Here is a 21,852-nt window from a genome sequence, read left to right on the forward strand (position 1 = left end):
TAGGTCCTAAACTTAGTATAGGATAAGAATTGGGAAGATATCTGTATTGCCTTATTCCAAAAATTTAATCGTATATCTAGAAAGTGTCATTACTTCATAGTTCTACTGTGATTACAACAGTTTGCATTTCTTATGGCTAATTTCATACGGATTTTAAATACAGAGACAAAAACAGACTTACAGAGTACATAAATCTGATTTCAAATGGATATGAACGAAATATTTTAAATTATTAATTAAAATGCTCCCAGAATCTAAAAGTTGAATTAAGAGTTTTGATCACATACTGATGATAAAAAATTATGATGCACTTTCCTTAGCTGTCCTCTGGCTAAATTAGAAGCTTTCTCATTTTGCAAGAAAGCAAAATTTTTGGTAGATATCTCACTGTAATTTATAAAGAACAGGAACAAGAGAAATGTCTTGATGTGCTGTGTCATCATTCTTCATATTACAAAAGTTAATTTAAGAATCATGTGCAGTTACAAAACTAGAGAAGAGTAATATTTTGTAATGTGATCAAGTTAATACAGTAAAATGATCTCTTCGCTTATACCCCAGTGATGTATCTTCCTTTGCACAATATGATGTAATGGTGGCCTAGGCAAACATTTAAGGTGGCAGTGGGATTATCACCATGTCCATGAACATACACTATCTGTTGAGGATGTGAGGACTCTATTCACATTTCTCATGCCCTTCTGGCACATTGCAATCTGTGCTGACATGCACATTGCATAATCCTTCTTTATTTTGAAAGATAAGTTTAGGTTTCTTCATTTGCCAACATCATTCTCTCTATATATATATTTATCTATATACACACACACATACACACACATACATTTTTACAGACATATATGTGTTTCCATATGTGACACATGTATCTTGATAATGTGTTATAGTTAAGACATTTGTTATACAGATATGTTTGGGGCGTGGTTAACACTAGGAGATTTAGAACGGTTGACTTTATAGCTTTAGGTTATTGGATGGGTTTCTTAGCTTGAAGATAGAGGAAAAGAGGTTTAAGAATGGATGAGTTGCATCAAAGCCAAAAAGTCCAGAGTTCTCTTAATGAGCTTTGAGACTGAAATGGAGATGGTGACTTTTATCAATGGGGCGTATACTAAGAAAATCCAGAGAAGACTGGAGGTGAAAAAATATTTAGAATTTAAGAGTAATAGAGAAGTGATTATCACTGAATATCCTCAGAGCAAATGAGAGGAAAACACTTACTATGTACTATTAATTCCGAACACATGTTACATTGTTTTCTAGTCCTTTGCTATATTGGAGCCATTATTCAATCAAATATGCTTAGCCTGAGGAATGAATAGAAATTACATAAAATGTGAATAGTCTTGAGTAGTATCTTTTACTTTATGCTTCCTGAACCCAGTGTGATCCTTCTGTAAATAAACCTAATAAAAAAATGTAATGTGGCTTACTTTATACTGATCATTCATCTTATTTATTTTTCCCCAATTGTTAGTGGACATACAGCATTATATAAATGAACCTTTGAATAAAATTAGCTGAACATACATACAAGTGGCCTACCCCTAGCTTAAGTATGTCACAAAAGTAGCATTTCTATTATTTCATAAATATTTCAAAATATTTCTTGTGAGTATATATATATATATATATGTATGCCGAGTTATAATCGGAGTCTGGTGGAAGGATACAGAAATATCACATAAAACAACTCAGCCTAGGAACAACAGGAACTGCAGTCTTCAAAACCTGGACCATTTCCTATCTCCAACCTTCATCTCTTCTACTTAATGTTAGCACATCTCTAATACTGCATACTGCTGTGTGCATATGCTTTTGTTTCATTTCCTCTGGAACAAATGTATTTAAAAGGAGGAAACCTGAGGTTCATATAATTAAGCTGAAGTTAGTTGAGTAGGAAATGATCCCTCTCTCTGGGATTCAAGTTCATGGTTTCAAGGCAGAGCTTTCTGATTTCTAGCTTCTCTGAAAGATGCCTATGTGAATCTAGGAATATTGGAACACTCTGTACAAAATAGCTCTTCCTGGACTACAAAGACAGGGGAGGAAGCATTCCTTACTGTTAAATTCTACATTCCAAACAGAAAAACTTTTTGTGTATGTAAATCAGTTTCTAATAATACTTGGGAGTGTATATGGGACCATGCTCATTTTTCCCAAACTTGGAGATGTTAAGTTTTTCTCCCCATAGTTGGCTTTCTCTTTTCATATACACACTCACATATACATCCTCCTTCTGTTATACATGTACCAGAAATTTTCTTGAGTTTAAATCTAGGAGTGAAATTGTTCAGTCGCAGAGAGAGATGGGGAGTTTTAGGAACTAAGTGTTTCTTGGGGCAAACAGGGATCCCAGTGGGAGAGTTCTAATAGTGAACATTGGACAGAGAAAAGGCTATATCTGACTACATTAAGTGCTAATTCTTAGAATAGGTGATGTTATAAGATGATTTTGACACATAACATTGGGGATCTCCTTTTATTATTTTATATCTATTATAATTTTGCCTTTTAGTATCACATGGTATCACAACCATGATAACAACAACACAAGAAAGAAAAACATAGCATATGCCAAACTCCATTCACGCATTTTTATCACTGGTAACAGGTGCTAAAGGAGCAAACCTTGTATCTTTCTGGGTCAGAAAATCCCAGGTAGAGGACACAAGTAAAAGTGCTTCGTGGGTGTGTGCTTGGTGTGTTGGAGGAATGTAGGCCAGTGGCTCTGAAGGACCAGCTCATGCCAGGTATTTCAAAACTATATAATTTGCCTCTATTGTGAGGGAAACTGGGAACCATTAGGGGGTTTTGGATGATTTCTGTTTTAGAAAGTGAACTCCAGTGTACTGAAAATGGACTAAGGTGGGGCAGGGCTGAAGGCAGGGATATCATGTAGGGGTTTATTGCAAGTGTCCAAGTATGGATCAGGTCACTAATACTAAAGATAGTAAAAGTGGCCAAATTCTGGATATTGGGTATATAATCAGGGTTTCTCACAGGCTGTATGGGGTTGAAGAAGATGAGTCCACAATGGCAAAGAATAAATTGCCAGGAAAATTAGAGTGATGGCGTTTCCTTTAACTGAGCTGAGGAAAACAGTGGTGGAACAGGCTTGGGAGTATGTGGAAAGAGCCAGAGCTGGTTTTGATCTGGGTTTAATTTGATTTGCTTATTAGACATATTAGTAGAGTTATAGAGGAGGCAGTCAGGATGAATGTTTTCAGTCCAGGAAAGATGCCTGTCCTGCAGATCTAAGTTGAGGAGTTATAAGTCAGAGTGTAGATGGAACTGAAAAGAGGCAATCAGAAAGGAATATGGTGTCAAATACATAAAGTTATGGAGGCAAGGATGAAGGAGACAAGGAATGCCAAAAGGCAGAAAACAACGAGATAGAAGTCAGAAGAATATGGTGTCCTGGAGATAAATGGAGAGGTCCATAAAAAAGAGAGGGATTAACTATTTGAAATGTTGCTAATGAAAAACGTTGAAGATTATGAACTGACCACTGAATTTAACAACATCAGTACCCTAGGTAAGAGCTGATTTGCTCAGGAAAGCCTGCCTTGATATGTGCAAACAAATGTAAGGAAAATGAGTAAAGGAGGTAGTAATGAGAAATTCTTTTAAAGAGTTATTTTCTGTGAAAGGAAGGAGAATAACAAGGGAGGACTTGGAGGGGGAAGTGATTTTAAAAGATGTTTCTTTCAAAATGGGAGGTGTAAGCCAGTGCAGAAAGAATATTGGTGATGAAAGAGGATAAAGGGTGAGGGTCCCCACATGATAGAATTAACAGAACTCTTGCAGTATAATTCCTATTTCCTCCATTCATTTCTTACAAAGTTATTCCTTGTAGACCAATGGAATCATATCGGACATTCAATATATACAATTCTTTAATGCCTAATACAATACTGACATATAATGAAAATTCTGTTTTGAATGTGCTTTCATCAGATAAATGTCATTTTTCATCAGTTTTAGAGTCAGGGACTTTTACCTGGCCTCATAAGAAGTTGATCAGGAATGTTAAAACCTGAGAGAAGTGATTTCCTAGGGTGAGGTTTATTCCACATGTGGCCAGCCAAACTAATTTGGTCCAAAGCAGACCATACTTAAATTGTTTTTCAGCAAGTTGAACCTACAGACTTCTAAGTCCATTGCTCTGTTCTTGAGCAAATCTAATAACCAAAGGAGGATCCTCAATGAAATTCATGGGAGGAGAAAGAGACTATTTTAGCAAGAACCTCTGAGTTCTCTATTTTTCTGAGAGTAGATAGCAATGTAGTCAGATGGAATATGTATTTGATTTTTAGGTATTCTTGGAGGGAAATGTTATAGGATTACATAATGTTACCAGTCCGTCAATAGATCTAAACTCCTGTGTATAACTTTTAGTTGCCCATGATAGAATCTCGGTCTTTATAGAAACTAATACATTTGCTTTTCTTAAGGTAGGTTTACAATTTTCACAATGTTCACAATTTTGTGGGTGGGAATAGAAAGAGATGGAAGCAATGTACCTATAATGTAATACAAATGTATAGCTAAGAACTGATGTAAGGTCATATTAACCTAAGGGTGTCACCTCCTATAGCTAAATTATGTCAAATGTCAAAACCTTATCATGCCTAATACTATATGGACCTGCTGTCCTTAGAAAGTTACTCAGGTTTTATGTCATGAATTTCTCCTCATTCCCACCTGGATCTGTGTCCTGTAATTCACTGCCATTAGTTTCTCTCAACAAGACCACTTCAGGAGACTGCCTTGATACGAGATATATCACTGTGCATATATAGTCTCTTTGCACTTCACATCCAACTTCCACCTACCTAGTGCTATATGGCTAATATTAGAAGGTTCCTGAGCTCTCTGGCTTTCCACTAGCTTCTAACAATGGGCAAATACAACAGAAGATGGAGGCAAGGGATCAGGTATGTATTTACTTGAATTTTCTTTGTAGGTTCTCCTCCAGCTGGTTACCTTTCTCTTTTATGTTATTTTTTCTTTTTGGATTCTGTTAACTGCCCTCCCCCCCTTTTTTTAATATATATATATATATATATATGACATTATACCTTGTAGTTTTCCTGCACACTGCCTCCACTTTTGTTAGCCTTTCCTTTTACAACCCTCATCAAATTAGCCTAATTTGGTAGTATATCTTCTTCCTACTAATATACCAACTAATACAGTAATTGGTACTTGTGTTGGCCCAAGAAACTGAAACTCATAATGAGATTATGTGATTGCAGTGCTCAGATATTTGAGGACTTAGGGATAACATTCTCGTCTGGGGATGGGGGAATGTAAATGGGATATGACTAATCTAAGCTAAGCAGTGGAATCACAATCACTCAAATTAGCTTCTGTGGTATCATGGGATGCAATGCAGGTGTAGAGCTTTGAGAGATTAAGTAGCTGAAGCCTTTAGTCACTATGGCAACAGTAATAATTATGATTACATGTGGTTTCTTCTGACAACACTTGAAATATATGTAGGAAGAAAATGAAATTAAGAGTTTTGAAATAGAATATGAAGACATGTGGGAACTTTGAAGTTCCACAACACTTCAGTTTCAGGGAAGATATTACTGAAGACTCTAACTGTAAAAGTTGCAGAGATGCAGAAACATCAGAATTCTCAAACTTCCAGGTCTCTTAAGTCATAGAAATGGTACTAAATGGTGAGAGAGACTCTGAGACATGATATAGAAAAATGGATGACTGAGAAGTTTTTGTTTATCTGGGAATGCCTTAATTTTTCCTTCATATTTGAAAGACGGTCTCACCAGTTATAAAATTTTCAACTGTAAATAATTTCCTTTCGGCATTTTAAAAATGTTTTGCCACTGCCCTTTTGTGCCACCATGGTTTCCGATGACAATTAGGCCTCTGATCTTATTTAGACACCCTTGTGCACGATGCATTGCTTCTCTCTTGCAGATTTCAGGATTCTCTCCTTATCTTTGGCATTGGTAGTTTCAGTATAATGTGTCTAGACATTGATCCCCTTGAGTTTTGTTTGGGAGTCATTGGGCTTCTTGTCTTCTTGTACATTCAAGTCTTTCATTGAATTTGGGAAATTTTCTGACATTATTTTCTTAACTAGTTCTTCTGCCCCTTTCTCTTTTCTCATCTTTCTAGGCCTGCTGTGGTCCATATATGGGGATGTACATGGGGCCCCGTAAGTCTCTTAGGCTCTGTTTACTTTTCTTCATTCATTTTTCATTTGCCCCTTAAATGAATAATTTCAGTAGTTTTATCTTCAAATACTCTTTCTTCTACCAGCTCCAATCAGATCTTGAACCCCTCTATGAAACTTTCTGTTTCAGCTATCGTGGTCTTAAAATCCAGTATTTCTGTTTGGTTCTTTATATAATTTCTATTTATCGAAATTCTCCTTTTGTTCATATATATTTTTTTCCTTTAAGCTCTGAACATATTTAAGACCATTTTTTAAATGTCTTTGTTGGTATTTCCAAAATACTATATTTTTTTATTGATTGTTTCTGGTGTTTTATCTTGTTCTTTCAATGGGCTATGATTTCCCACTTCTTTGTATTCCTTGTAATCTTTTATTGCGCATTGTACATTTTAATATTTTAATGTGTTAACTCTGGAACGTAATCCCAGAGGTGATTCTCTTTCTTAAGTTTGTATAAAGCTAACAATTTCCTTGACTGCTAGGAGTTAACAGAAACAACCAAACAGGTGGAAAAAAATACCTTTTGCAGACTTTGAAGATTGACTCTGTATTGGTTGGTGCTCTCTCCAAAGCTTATCCAAGTGTGCAAGGATTCAATGCCCACTCTCCTCCCTGTGAAATAGTCTTTCCAGTCCTGGAAGCTTCACTGTCATATCTGAAAGCATGTAATTTTTTGCCTCAGGCCACTGTAACTTGATTGTTTCTTATATTGATTTTCCTGTTGTTGAGCTGCTTCTGCCTGCAGGGAAAGTTCTGGGATGGTGAACTAGAGATGAATCCCCTCCTTCAGTTCTTCAGGCTGCCACCTGAAAGTGGCACAGCCATGCATGTACCCCAGTATGTTAGATGGGTTATTCTTCTCCCTCCAAAAGTGGATCAGGAACCCACATTGAGAGTGTAGACTGACTCCAAACTGAGATGGGGGATGGTTGGCATTAGGGGCACCAAGGACATCACAAGGTTTTCCTACCAATTTTAAGTTGCTTTTTTTTCTTTATTTGGTGCTTACCCACTGACTACAACCCCCTCCTCCCTTCTTTCTTTTCCTGAATCTCTGAGAAAGATACCTCTGCCAGTTTTTGCTAGTTATTCAAAGATTCTGTGGTGAAACAGAATCCTGGGGAATCTTGCTCTGACATCTTGGTTAAGCAGAATCATTTTTCATCTTTAAGAAGCATGACTTGTGGTTAATAATCCCCAACACTCAAACCAGTCCAACCAAATTTGTATTTTCTTTATGAGCTTTCTGAGCTCTGTGTGTGATAAAATTTTGTGTGATATACATAATTTTTAATACATATAATTTTAATCCTGCTCTATAAGAAGAGTTTGCCAAGTAGCTGTCTAGATAAAATATATGTACGTGTAACAGAGATTCAGTTTATATAATTGTAAGCCAAGTGTGCAAAATTGAAGAAAGGCAAGACCACTTCCAGGATGGTCCTGGATAATTTGATCAAAGAAGATTTGAATGTAAAAAGACTATTAATTTAGTCTAATAAGTTTGTAATCTATATTTTACTTAATAATGACTATAATAATGACCGTATTCACTGGTAAATCATGTTACAACTCACTGAAAAACTGATTCTCCCTGTCTAACCTGATTCTCCCAGAATGCTCTGAAGTTTTATTGGGCTACCATTTGTGCCAGCTATCTAGTCTCTTTCTAGGAATGTCAAGTAATTAGGTCAGAGACTGTGTATGTAATGCCCTGGAGAAATTGGTTCCAGGGTCAGATCATGCATAATTAAATTTAACTATTATCTCCATAGCTTATTTAAAAAAAATAGAAAAGCTACATATTAGCTCCATTTTTACCTCTTTTATTTGTTTTAATCAAATGATATGTATGTGGGAGCTCTTGTTTTGTCTTTGTTTTCATTTAAAGAGGAAAGCAGTGGAAGCTTCTGGCTATGTGCTGTAGCTCATCTTGCTTCCAGTTGACTTAAACTAGGAAAAGACTGTTGGAGAGTTTGATATAATACATGTCGTTTTCACACCTTTGGATAATTAATTGTTTTACAGCAACAGAAGGTGGATTCTGTGCAGAGTGTTGGTTTTTTTTCTTTAAGTTGTAGGAATGGGCCCAAACAGTCAATTACTCTCTACCTCTCCCTGCAGGATTTACTCTTTCAGCTTCATTGAATTAGGTTAATTAGAAAGACAATGGAATTATTTTGGAATGGAAATGGCAAACCCCCCCAAACACACACCCCCACAGCAGTTTTAGAGATTAATCCATGTGTGCCTATTTAAAGAAGCAACTATTTTTTGTGGGAAAACATATTTAATGTCCAGTTGCACCTTCATTTCTTCCTGCCCACATGAGCATTCTTTCACATGCATGCACACATAGAACAAAAACAGACACTGTGCTGGGGAAAGTAAAATGTAATCAATTTAAAGACGGTAGCTAGTATGAATTTGTTGAATAACACCTTTTTTCCTGCCCTCAAATCAAATCTAAGTTTTCAATGAGAAAATTCAAAATTGTCTGAGTATAGGTAGTGGAAAAAGCCTGGGTGACTCCCCAGTATGGGTTACACACCACTTGGATGCCCGATAGGAATATTTGGCTATTGGAGTAATAGAATCTTCTTCACAATTTTATGAAAGTGGGAGGGCACTTCCTCCCTTCTTTTAACTTCCAAGTATAATAATTTGACATTCATGGCTTTTTCAACCATATAAATTTTTTCAGATTACTTGCTACACCTATATGTTGACCAAACCTGATAATTTTAGCTTTTGTGATTTGAACGGGCAATTTCATTTACACAGATACTTATGACATAGAATACATCATTTTGCTTTATCATATGGTTTCTCTTCCTAAATAGAACTAATAACATTAACAACACTAATCATAACTCGCATTTCTTGCATCCTGATTCAGTACGAAGGACTGAAATCAGCAACATTTCAGGTGTTATCTCATTTAGTTATCACAGCAACCCAATACTCTTTTCTATGATGCAAATTCCCTTCTTTATTATTAGTAAACAGGAAAATTAAGTTGGTATATGAGAACACTGATTCATAAATGATTTTCCAGTATATTTATGTTTTGAAGCAATCTGGGCAAGCTTTTTCAAAATTAAAAAGAAGCCCTTAGCTATATAAGAGGATCTTAAGAAAAAAACTGGAAGCCTATTGACATGTCTTTATTTAATCCAAGTAATGTCTGCATTCGTGGCTACATGAACCCTCTATAATTAACACCTTGCTAATCTCTCTGTAAAGCTGTGAGTACAGATGAAGGAGCAGCAAAGTTATTTCTCTGAATTAAAACAATAGACCAATAAAGAAGGATAAACCATAGATCAGGGTATCAATTTGATTTTTAATTTTGATGTAAATTATTTATATTAGAAGAGAATGACCCTCAATACCTACTTCTCAAAGGCAGAAATACAAACTTCAATATTTAAGGCTGTAAAAGATTGATTGATTGTGATGGGTGCTGAAAATAGTAAGTCTTAACCATGTTATTATTTTTATTGTGATCATCGTTTCAGTTTTTGTTAGTGCTTGGGATTCAAGATCGTAAGTTTCTTCCAGGAACATACATAGACTTTTATTTACTGTGGAGGTGATTTTATAGAAGAGAGAAATGGAGGGTCAAAGTCAGTGGGATAAGTAATCTATTCATTTTCACATGATCTATATCATTTTCAAACTCAGTGGGATAAGTAATCTATTCATTATATAGATGAGAAGCAGATCTAGGGTGGTATTCTAACTGTGAATTTTAGTGCTGGCTCCCTTAATTTCTACGATGTATCAAACTCAGTTTAATTCATTTTCTCTTATTCCCTCTGTTCTTTATTATTATGAAAATACATTTTCATGTAAGAGGGAGCCCATCTTACGTGCCAACTATTCTGTAAAATGTGTCCTTTCAGGGTCAACATCACTGAACATTACATATTAAAGTTCTTTCTTCTTTGCACCCTAGCAGTAGAAACATTTATTGCTGAGTTTCAGTCGGTGAAGAACATACGGCTGAGCCGAGAGCAAGAAACATTTAGTAGATCCACTCCATGAAATTTTAAAAATATCAGTTAAGAAAATATAATTCCAGACACAGTATTTTTGCTTCACTGCTTTAATAGCGATTACAATAACTGTTACGCCTTGCTTTGGCTGATTAAAATAACTGTTACAGCTTGCTTTGGTTGTTATCCATTGCATTATGAAGGAGAGATGAACGCCCCCTCCCTTAGCGTGCCTTAGTGTGTATGGATACTATAAAAGCACTTGCTGTGGCTGCTGATAAGCATTGTTGAGTGAAGATGTAAATGTTAATTTTAGTTGACCTACCTATTGTATGTTTCTCATTTTTTCCTGGATCAACATATGGATTTTCATTTAATTTCTTAATTATATGTTGAGATGCAGACCAATTAGTTTTCCAAAGGCGGTTGTGTGAAGAATCTGAAAACAAGCACATACCCAGGGCTTGAAAGATATTCTCAGGGTAGTTCAGAAAATGTTATCAGTGTCTGATCAGTGCTGCTTTCAGGTGTATTGCCTGTAAATTATCTATGTACCATTTCATTCAAAAGAGAGAAGGATCAATATCCCTCATATATGCTAAATGTGTTAATATGTGAAAAAGCCACCATTTAGGTAAGTATGAATTCTATGAAAGGTGTGTATTCAACATTATTTAGGTTTGTTGTTACAAAAGAAAGAATGGTTCCTTTCAACATTTCTTGGGCAGATAAAGTCAATTTCTAGTAATATGATAAAGCATATGAGAGACACTTAATATATTTGCTGATAAAATCTTCCAAATGAACGCTTCCATTTTTTGTTATTTTGGAAGACTATAATATTAAGCCTAATGTTGTCCTTCAAGAAGATGCAACTGATACATTTTTTTTCAAGCCAGATGTATATTTATGGCTTGTGTTCCATCATAAGGCAATGAGTTCTCTAGATATTTACCATCTATTCTTTGTTTTTAGGAGGGCACATATTTTATTTCCATGGGCACATCTCTTCTATAAGCCATAAGCTTAATAAAAAAGATCATTTGAAAATGGTTGCTCTAAGCTATTATTATTTGTGTGGGAAAAAGAATAGGATTTCAGTTGCATCAGTGTGGCTTGTGTTCAATTTGTATAATTCACAGAATCTTTAACATGGCATGAAAGATTAGATGTGTACTCTATTTGCAACTCTCATACAACAAATGTCTGCAGCTCAACCTGCTGAAAAGATGAGAAGAAATGAGGCATCAAAATGTTACATTGGAATAGTGTGTTGTTCTAGCCAAGTGCCTCAGACACGTCTTAAAGAAGAATGGCTTCTATTGCATGTCTGCACACTAGTTTTGTCTTTCACATTAAGATTTATGCTTTATGGATTTTTTCTAAGATAAAAGAAAAAGAAACAGCTCTTCACCATGGGAGATACTACTATTCCCTTTGTCTCTCCCTTCTTCTCCACTCTTATTTTTGTATGTCTCTTTACATATCAGAAGTCTTACTGAGTGAATTGAAGTGCCAGCCTCTGTTATTACAGATATTTCCTTTGTTCGTGATAAAATTCAGTGGTAACTCCTGTGAGAAGTGATGGACAGTGAGGGGAACAGATTTGGGTTGTTAAAGGGATACAAGAAATGGATGCTGAAACTCACCAAGAGTTTGAATAGCTGCTTCTTGCTTTCATCTCCCCAAATTATCATTTATAAATAGCACAATGAAGATAGTTTTGCCTTTTTTTACAAAGAACATTTTCTATCTGATGCTAGATATAAGAAGTTGAATATTTTCTGCTTGAAAACAGATTTGCAAACCAGTGGGGTTTTAAGTGCATGATCTTTTCTAAAGAAAGCATATGAGTAAAATGGATTTTCAAATAACTTTGTTTGGCTTACAGGTACAATTCTTGTGGACAACATGCTGATCAAAGGGACAGCCGGAGGACCAGACCCTACCATAGAGCTCTCTTTAAAGGACAACGTGGATTACTGGGTGTTGTTGGATCCTGTTAAACAAATGCTTTTCCTGAACAGCACAGGCAGAGTTCTGGATAGAGATGTTAGTTGTTTTTGTTTTCTTTCCCCTTGCCTCTGTGTCACAACTTTATTATAATTTATCTGCATGGGTTTATTGATTGTGCATAATATTTCATTTATATAATTTGAGTTTATTTTCTGGGTATATCAACAAAAACATTTATTTTTACTCCTTGAAAGAATAATGAGAAAGGAAGAGAAGACTTGTGTCTGAAAGAACCATTGTACAGCATTTTCCTTCTAACATCCTGGAAGCTGGTCAAATTACCCATCCAAGGAGAAAATGCAGTGCTTATAGAGCTGAGGTGTTGAACCTTGGAAAAGCAAGATAATCATAGCTATAATCCATTTCTCTCCAACAACTGTTAAGTGTGAAAGTGCCATGTTGATGTCACTTAAGGACACTAAGTTTGGTGGCTGCTCTTACAAGCAGCAAGCATTGATTGAGGGGGGAGGCTTTGCTAGTATGCTATAGATGAGTGTAAAAAAAAGAAGAAGGTGAGAAAACTTTCTTAGCAATATCACACTCCAGTAGTACTCGGGCAGAATAACCTAAGTATTTTGTTGTTGAGAAAAGCTAAATTACCAAAACTTTTGAATGTCTCCTTTCTGAAAAGTTAAAAACAAACAAAATAACAATGGAAATAGATTTAAATAGATATCTAAAATTAATTTATCTTCACATATTTGCATCCCAGTCTTTCTTGAGTACAGAGAAGGGGAGTGAGTTATAATCAGTAATTGCACAGAACCTTGTGAAAATTTTAGGACATAGATTTATATTTGCCTACCTCCAATTAAGCAGTTTATGAAATCCAAATGTCAGACGTTCAGCTCTGCAGAATGAAGTCTGGTTACTTCATTGCCCAGGGTTTATGCTCTCTCCTTTTTACGATAGGGTATAGATTTAGATGATTACTTAATCAGTTTCACTCCTGAAGTTTGGAGTCATTAAGAGTGGTGGAAGCGGCAGAACATAGGACTCTCCCACCAGGCTGTGCTGTATTTGAACCCTTGGCGTGGACTAAGCAGTGGAGGCAGATGCAAAATGTGGTTAGCTGTGTGGGTAGAATGGGAGGGTTGAGTTCTATGTATCCCCTACCCCCATCCCACACCCCAATAAAAGAGTCATCCTTGGTGCTGCCTTCATCTCTACCACTGCACCCTGATTTTAACTTATTTCCTTCATGTCCCACAGTTTCACACCTTAGACCAGTTGCTAAAAAGTTATACAGTAGGATATAGACAATTAAGAAGAGGTGATCTGAATGGCACCTGTGTTGCATCTGAAATTCTCTGATTCCACCCACCTGATTACTCATAGGACATCCTTTATTGGGTCTTTATTAAGAACATCTAGGTCATAGGAATTTTTAAAGGTAACAGCTTTAGAGCATTATGTATAGTATTCCTCTATTTTAAACTACTGTCATTTTATACTTTATTTCCTTGATAGCTTTTTTTCTTTTTTATATTTTCTAATAGCTGATTTAATATCATATGGGATTACTGATAGCTTACTTTCTTTATGGAATCATTTTTCATTTTTTTCTTCAGGTGATATTAAAAACACAACTTCTAAGTCTGAACTATGAGTAGAGAGAAATGATATCATTCATTAAATAAACTGTTCCCATCTCCCTAGCCTAGAACATTGTATTAATTTTAATTACTGACCAGATATCATCTTCACTTTTTAAAATAATGTCTTTTTATGGGTATTATTTTTCATTTTGAAAAGGGCAACAGTTTTTTGGACATTGGCTAAAGTAAAAGGGTATCATGGAAACAACCTTAAAATTGATTTGACCTGACACTAATAATTATATGAATGTCATTTAAGAAGTATCAGGCTGGACCTTTAATACTGCAATAAAAAATGACTTACTTTCTATTCAAAATGTTCTTTTGTTTTAAGAATGGTATGGTCATGTTAAGCTTGCAAAGATAGTTTGTAAGCAAGAATGTTACAACATCTGACATCTGACAATTGAAATTAGCCACAGATGCTGGAGACTAAGGTGTCTAAAAATTAAAATACTAAATGAATATTATAGAGGAAAAATCTGTAAAAATGCTTCCACACATGTAACATATTTGGCATTTGGTAATTTGGCAAAGTCACTTTTTGAAATATGGTAAGATAGAACATTTTCTGAACTTTCACAATATGTGAAGATATGCCTGGTGGTTAAAGAATGTCATGCCAAAGATTTAACATGACCCTCTTGTATGAGCACTCTCACCAGGTGATGAGACTTACAAAATATGAATTAAAATAATTACAGGAAGGGTGCACAGGTGGTTCAGTGGTAGAATTCTCACTTTCCATGTTGGAGACCCAGGTTCGATTCTGGGACCACACACCCACCCCCCAAAAATCGGTACAAGAATTGAGTCTTCTATTATTAGAGGTGTTTTTGAGCTTTTTTTTTTTTTTTTAATAGACTTTGTGATCTAGAAAGAAGGATTCATGGATACACTGAAAGATGCTTTGCCTTAATCTTCTTTCCTGGCAGTATTAACAGTGAAAGACTGAGGAGGAAAATATTTTTGGTTTAAGGCAAAATATGATGCTAAGAATGCCTTCAATCTAGAAAATTGGAGATTGAGGATACATGGATGGAGTAGGTTTGTGTTAGTTCTCTAGGGCTGCCATAACACATCGCCATAAACCACGAGGCTCAAAACAACAAATGTATTCTCTCACTGCTCTGGAAACCAGAAATCTGAAATCAAGGTGTTGGCAGGACCTTGGCAGGACCATGCTCCCTCTGGTGTCTCTAGGCAAGAACCTGGTCCAGGTCCCTTGCTTAGCTTCCAGTGGTTGCAGGCAATCCTTAGCATGCTTTGCTTGTAGACACAAAGCTCCAGTTTCTGTCTCTGTCTTCATATGGTGTTTTCTCTTTGTGTCTGTGTGTCTGTCTCTTTTCTTCCCTATAAACTGGACACCATCAAATTAAAGAACCATAAAAGGAAAGAATAAGCCAGATGTGAAGGAACTGCTAAATCAGTATGACATACCAGGGATGGATTGGGTGGTTAAGAAACATTTCTTTGCAGGTCCATCCAATGATATTCCCAAGGACTTAAACTTCTCTGAGTAAAGGAAATACCAAAATGAATAGGTTGAAATAAACTTTTTGCCTTATGAACTTGTTATTGTCTTCATCTTTCTGAAGTGGAGCATGTCATCAGAATTATTATTAAAATCTACAGACTCATCTCTCAGTAAAAAATATTTATTTGCACATAAATTATTTCCAATGAATTTCAAGGCTTTCATTGATGATCAAGGTCACATGGAACTCAGGTTACAGCTTTTGTCTTGATTAAATAATCTCCCTATTTTCCTTAGTCTCAGATTGTTAGAGAATCTTGCATCTCAAAATTAATAATTCTAAAGCAAACTAAGCAAAGGGATGCTGATTTATGTAGCATATATATTTTTATAGGCAAGCTCACTGGAGTAACTTGCTGTAGTCTTAATGAGTTTTCTTTAGGTATTAGATACCTGCCACCTTTCTTGTAATAGAAAGTGATTGATCTTCATGTGACTTGGAAAAAAAAATAATCTCAATTCAATGTCTTCTTTTAGTGTAATTCACTAACTCCTAAATTAGCTTTGAAGTTTTTGACTTCTTGGGACTTGTTCTTTCTGGCACTACCGTGCTTTTAGGAATTGCTTCCTTTTCTGAAAATCCTTGACCCAGTGCCCTTCCATTTTGTCTGAAGCCTACATAGTCCATTGCCACTAGGCAAGTAGTTGGTAAATCATGTTCTTAATCCAAACCTAATCACAACTGGAAAGTATTATTTGATTTGATTGCAAAATAATATAAACTTATGGTAAACATATCAGAAAATAAAGCACATATATAAGAATAGTTTTCCCAGGTAGAGAAAATGACTTTTAATATTTAGCCTGCCATATGTTAGTTCATACATATATATGTGCAGGTACAGTTATATTTATAAAACTTTTTAATTAAATTGGCTCACACTCACTACACATTGTGTTTAATTGTAATTTGTAATATAAATCTTTCCATATGAGTGTATATTTATACAATCATTTTTAATGGCTTCATAGAGTTTTATTGATTGAATACATCAGAAATATTTTTAAATCAATCACTTATTTTGACATTGAGTTTGCAGTTCTTGATGATTACAAAATCGCTACAGTGAAAAATTTTGTACGTAACACTTTGTATATTTGTCCTATTATTTTGTGAGATAAATTCATTAAATTATTGAGTCAACGAGTTTCTAAATTGTCCTCCCAATATGTTGTACCAATATAATTCCCTGTCAATATTGCTAAATAATTGCAGTATTTGAAATAAAATAATTCTTCAGTTTATGCTTTGAAATGACTTTAGTCTCTTTGGGGAGGTATTGTTTGTTTTTACTCTATTGTTTAACATAATTCATATTGATTTGGAATATATGATTTGGAAGATGTTTTGAATGAGTATGCTTCTCAATACTACAAGTTAACATTTCCTATGAAGAAATAGCAGGTTTTTAATTTGAAAATGATGCAAGTGCCCATTTTTCTCATATAGATTATATTTGTAAATATTGCAGTCCAGTGAAGTCTGAATATAAATAATCATGTGTATATATTCTTAGTATATTTTAAATTCCATTTAATATCCAGGACATGTGTTTACTCAAAAGCTAAGTATTTATAGAATATGTTTTATTATTGAATAATTGCATTATTAGCAAAATATACCAAAACATTTGTATTTTCTTTAAAATACAGATGATTTGGAATATAATTCTTTAGATTGTTGCCCAAATTCTTTGTGTTACTCATTTTATGAATATAATGTATCTCAAAAAACACAAATACTCTGAATAATAAAACAGAACCCAAACTCAGCATTTGACCTTATTAGTGACAGTCAAAGATCCATATTGGATCTTTGAGCTAGAATTTATTTTAATCATCCTCAGTGGAAAAATGCTCAGGACATTTTTTCTTATTGGGACTTTTTCCACTGAGTCCTTGGCATACAATGGTAACTTTCTAAGAACATTCTGATTTTAATAAAAGTTCTTTGGCTTATAATAAAGGCACAGAAAATGCCCTCAAATGACCTCAAATCAGTGATGTAAATTATTATAAAATATTAATTTGATAGGTTGAATTGTGTTCCCCAAATTAGACACATTCTTAATCTTAATCTGGATTCCTGTGGGTGAGAACCCATTGTAAATAGGACCTCTTAAATATGTTATTTTAACTGGATTGTGGCCCAGCTGAATGAAGTTACTGCAGTACTTTATAAAGAGAAGGAATTCAGACAGAAAGCCATGAAGAGGAGATAGAAGCTAAACGTCCACAGAACTGAGAACAGAAAGGAGAGAACATTGCCATGTGACACGAGGCAGGGATAGATCCCAAGTAATCCCAGAGACTGCCAGCCAGCCAGAAAGCTAGGAACCCCAGAGGAAACAAGCCTACTAGCCAACGCCTTGATCTGGACTCCTGGCCACTGAAAATGTGAGCCAATAAAACTTGCTTAACATGCCATTTTGTCATATTTATCACAGCATCCTGTCACATTCAGTCCAACAGTAGCACAGAAATGAAGTATAATTTAGCTTTAGGAAAATTGGAATTGCATCAGGAACAAAGGAAGCTACCTGGTCTTGAGTAAAAAGGTTCTAAATTTGTTTTTCTCTGTGCCTGTGCTGTATTCTTTTTGCTGATCAAATTCCTTGGTTCATTTATATTTTTGCCCCCTCTCTTCTTTGGTTTGTAATCAGCTTTTGCTGTTTTGGGTGTTCATTCTATTCAAGTTCTCAAACTTTCAAAGCAATACCTATTACAGATGAACCAGTTAGTGTGCTTTGTATCTAAATACTCACTGACTTGAGTCACTTGTCACCAGGGAAACAGGGGGAGGTCAAGTGGTTGATTCATGTTTAATGGGCCTGCCCCGTCAGGAGCTGCTCTTAGAGAACTGGGGAGAAAGCACCCCCAGTCACGTTTTCCACCCTCCATTCATTGAGGCTCCAATCTATCTCGGCACTCAAAGAAAAGGAGAAAGTCCAAAATGAAGAATATTCATGAATGATAACAACCAAAATATGTTTCTGGCTTAAAAATGAAGTCTCAATAATGAAGAAGCATCATATAAAAGTCTTCAAAATGCCAAATTATTGTCTCACTTGACCAATATTCTGTAATCAATATTGAGCATGAAATAACAATAATGATAGCAATAATTAACATTATAAGAGCAAGAAAATACATTCTGGTACAGTCCTGCGATACTTATCTCAAACAGCTGGGCAAAATTTTAAAAGCTTCTAAATAGAGAAAGACTGTGTTCGTGACAATGCCAAACATGTTAACTTTTCAGACTGTACGTTGGTAGTTGCACAAAGAACTATAGCTCTTCCCTGACCAGTACCTATTTGACGACTAATTTTAGTAGTTTTTTCTCCATAGTGCATCTTTAATTCGTATCCATAGGGATAACTTCAATATGAGCCCTCGTTTGTTCTCACTTGGCTCTTGGGTCAATCTCCTAGATGTTCTCTCCAGTATCTTTCTTGATTCAGCCTATTCTAGATTTGGTCCACCCAAAACACAGCTCAGATCTTGTCCGTAGGTGCTTTTTCAATTCAACTATTTCATCTGGCTTATGAAGTTCTCTAGAATGCAGCTTCAGCATACCTTTCTCATTTCCTTTTATTTAGAAACATATAGACCATATCTAAAAACATGGAGCTACTTTCTGTTTCCTGAACACAATCTTACCATGCATTCACTCATATTCTTTTGAATCCATGTTTTGAAATCACCTCTACTCCATGTCATCATTTAAATGTTACCTAACACCAGGACATGTTTTTAATGATTTCCACATGAAATATTTCCTGATGACAACAATGATAGGTGTTTTCTTGCTCTAAACTCTAGCGTCTTCAATATTCTTATCTTTTGACTTGCATTATAATTATTTATGTTCATCTTATATCAGCTTTACAATATTTACTCTTAGCATACAAGAACATACTTAGCATACAAGAATCCAATATGCAGTTAAATAGCATTTTAGCCCCATACTGGATTTTGGATATAAAATATCTACTGTTAAACAAATGGAATATCCTTAGTAACTCATTGTGAAATATCTACAAATTTATCTAAATATTACATATTCCTAATTATATTTTCAAACCTAAGCTTCCTTCTACAGGCAACTATTTTCTGTAAATATACTCTTAATTGTAAAAAGCTTAATTTATGAAGCACACTCACAGCTCTGGTCAGTCATCTCCTTTATGTTTATTCTTTCTTTTTTCCCCCTAGAACACACTATTTCTCATTCCCTTTCACTGTCTTCTAGATTATTTATTAAACAATGAACACTCCTAATTTTGTTCAGATAGTAAACACATAGGAGAAGAAAATCATTACAAGAATCATTCATTTCTGTAAGGACTGGGATAAACTTTGCTTTCACCTTATAAAAGTTAACACTGATTCTTATACAAGTCTGATAAAAGTTTCTTTTCCTCCCATATCATTAGTTCTTTAAGTGCTATGATTTCTGGGAAATCCCAATTCCCCTTAGGTTGAAGATGTGTGTCAAAATCAACAGTACTTACATTATTAAATTCCTTATAAAAACCTCACTTTATATGTTGAATGTGACTGTCTGAAAAACTTGAATAAAATTTCCTTTTTCTTTTTACATTTCTTTAAATTATAACATTCGTATATATTTATTGGAAAATTTTCTTTCCTTCCTACTCCCATCATCACTTTTCAAAGTTAACCTCCATTTACTGTTGTGTATTATTCCTGGGATTTATTTTATCCTTATCAAAATCCATACAAAACATGCACACTGATATGTAATATACATGTACACATTCAGAATATTATGTTAAGCATTGATTCTTTAAACCAGGAAAATAGTGTGCATGTCCAGGAATTTATAAACAGTAGCTGTTTTCATTACCCAGGCACAATGTATACTCAACTTTTTCCCTTCTTTGTTTCATGAATGAAGTAATTAAGGGAAATTAAGGAAGATAAAATTAGTGACCTATTTTTGCCACCAATTATGTAAGAAAAACCCCAAACTTACCATATATATTCCTGCTATTTCGAGTTCCTAAACTTTCACTAATTGACATGCAACTGCATTTGATATATTTATGATCTTCTAATACTGCAGAATAGATTTTATTCCAATATCAAGATCACAATGTGTATTATATATTAGCCAAAGGGAATTCTTGCCTTCCGTGTGATCCATTAGGGTTGAAATTTATTGCCAGCTAAGTTCCATAATGTTACTAACAGTTTCACAGCAAGCTGAATTTGAGAGTGACAATGGTTTCAGGTGACATGGTATATCTAATTTATAGTACTTAGAAGAACAAAGTGGGGGGTTATTGCACAGCACATCTGATCCTCTATTTGCAAAGATTGTGAACTTTCTGTCCACTTCTATTACTCAAGATAGAATTAGAAGTTGAGATGGAATGGCTTTATAGCTCTCTTTTGCAATATTTAGAAGATAAAGGACATTAAAAAACATAATTCACCTGAGTGTCTTCCATGAGTTTTTGTCAAGAGCTAATAGTACAAGTATGTATCCTGTTTTTTTACTTTACCATTGAAAGATTAAAAAAAAAAAATTCTTTTAGAGCAAATATCTTAGAACTGCCGATAAAGATGAAAGACATCTAATTAAAATTCTCTCTAGAAAACCTCTAAACTCTAGTCCTTCTATACAGGTCTTTTGCCTCAAACATGCAGATCTTCAGTGATAGGACCCAGTGTAAAAGATAGTGTATTCTATTCTGCAGCACTTTGAATTAATAGAAAATCCTTGTTCCCATTGAAATCCCATGCTTAGTAATACTTTTTATTTATTATTCTTATTTCTACTATCTGGAAGTATAAGGAATAAGCTTATAGATCTTTTTATAACAACCTTAAAATGTCTGTCAAATCTTCTCTTCTTTAAACAAATTCAAATGTTATCACACAGTCTTAAGTGTTCAAACTTTATATCTTACTTGCATTTAAAATGTTCCTGTTACACCCACCTATCTTTGCACCTCATACTTTTATTAACGAATATGAAGTTTCCATTGCGGCTCCAGCAGACCATATACAGTGTTGGCAAATCAAAAAAATTTGTTTGTTTGTTTTACTTTTTATTTTGAAATAATTTCAGACTTACAAAAAGTTGCAGAAATGCAAACCTAATGCAGAGGGTTTCAACATACCCTCACATACCCAGATCCACGAATTTTAATACTTGGCCACCTTTGCCATATCACTTTACCTTCTGAGCATTTGACAGCAACGTGTACACATTATATTCCTTGAACACATAATAGTTCCATGCACATTTCCTAGGAACAAGGATAATTTCTTATGTAAATACCTTAAGTGCAATTATCAAATTCAAGAAATTTAACATTGATATAAAGCTTACAAGCTATATTCCATTTTTTTTCTTATGTCCCAATAATGTCTTTTTGAACATTTGCTCCTCCATTATTTGGTCCCATCCAATATCAGTATTGCAGGTACATA

General features: G+C 34.7%; 1 protein-coding gene across 1 annotated transcript in view; it reads left to right on the forward strand.

Annotated features, from left to right (window-relative positions):
* The window catches only part of PCDH15 (protocadherin related 15), a 1,748,268-nt gene that overhangs the window by 1,159,014 nt on the left and 567,402 nt on the right, over nucleotides 1-21,852 (forward strand). The window contains exon 6 of the mRNA XM_077125289.1: nucleotides 12,125-12,285. Coding sequence (XP_076981404.1) covers nucleotides 12,125-12,285 — 161 coding nt within the window. The remainder of the gene's footprint in view (nucleotides 1-12,124; nucleotides 12,286-21,852) is intronic.

Source organism: Tamandua tetradactyla, chromosome 13 (genome assembly GCF_023851605.1).
Source record: "Tamandua tetradactyla isolate mTamTet1 chromosome 13, mTamTet1.pri, whole genome shotgun sequence".
Classification (NCBI taxonomy): domain Eukaryota; kingdom Metazoa; phylum Chordata; class Mammalia; order Pilosa; family Myrmecophagidae; genus Tamandua; species Tamandua tetradactyla.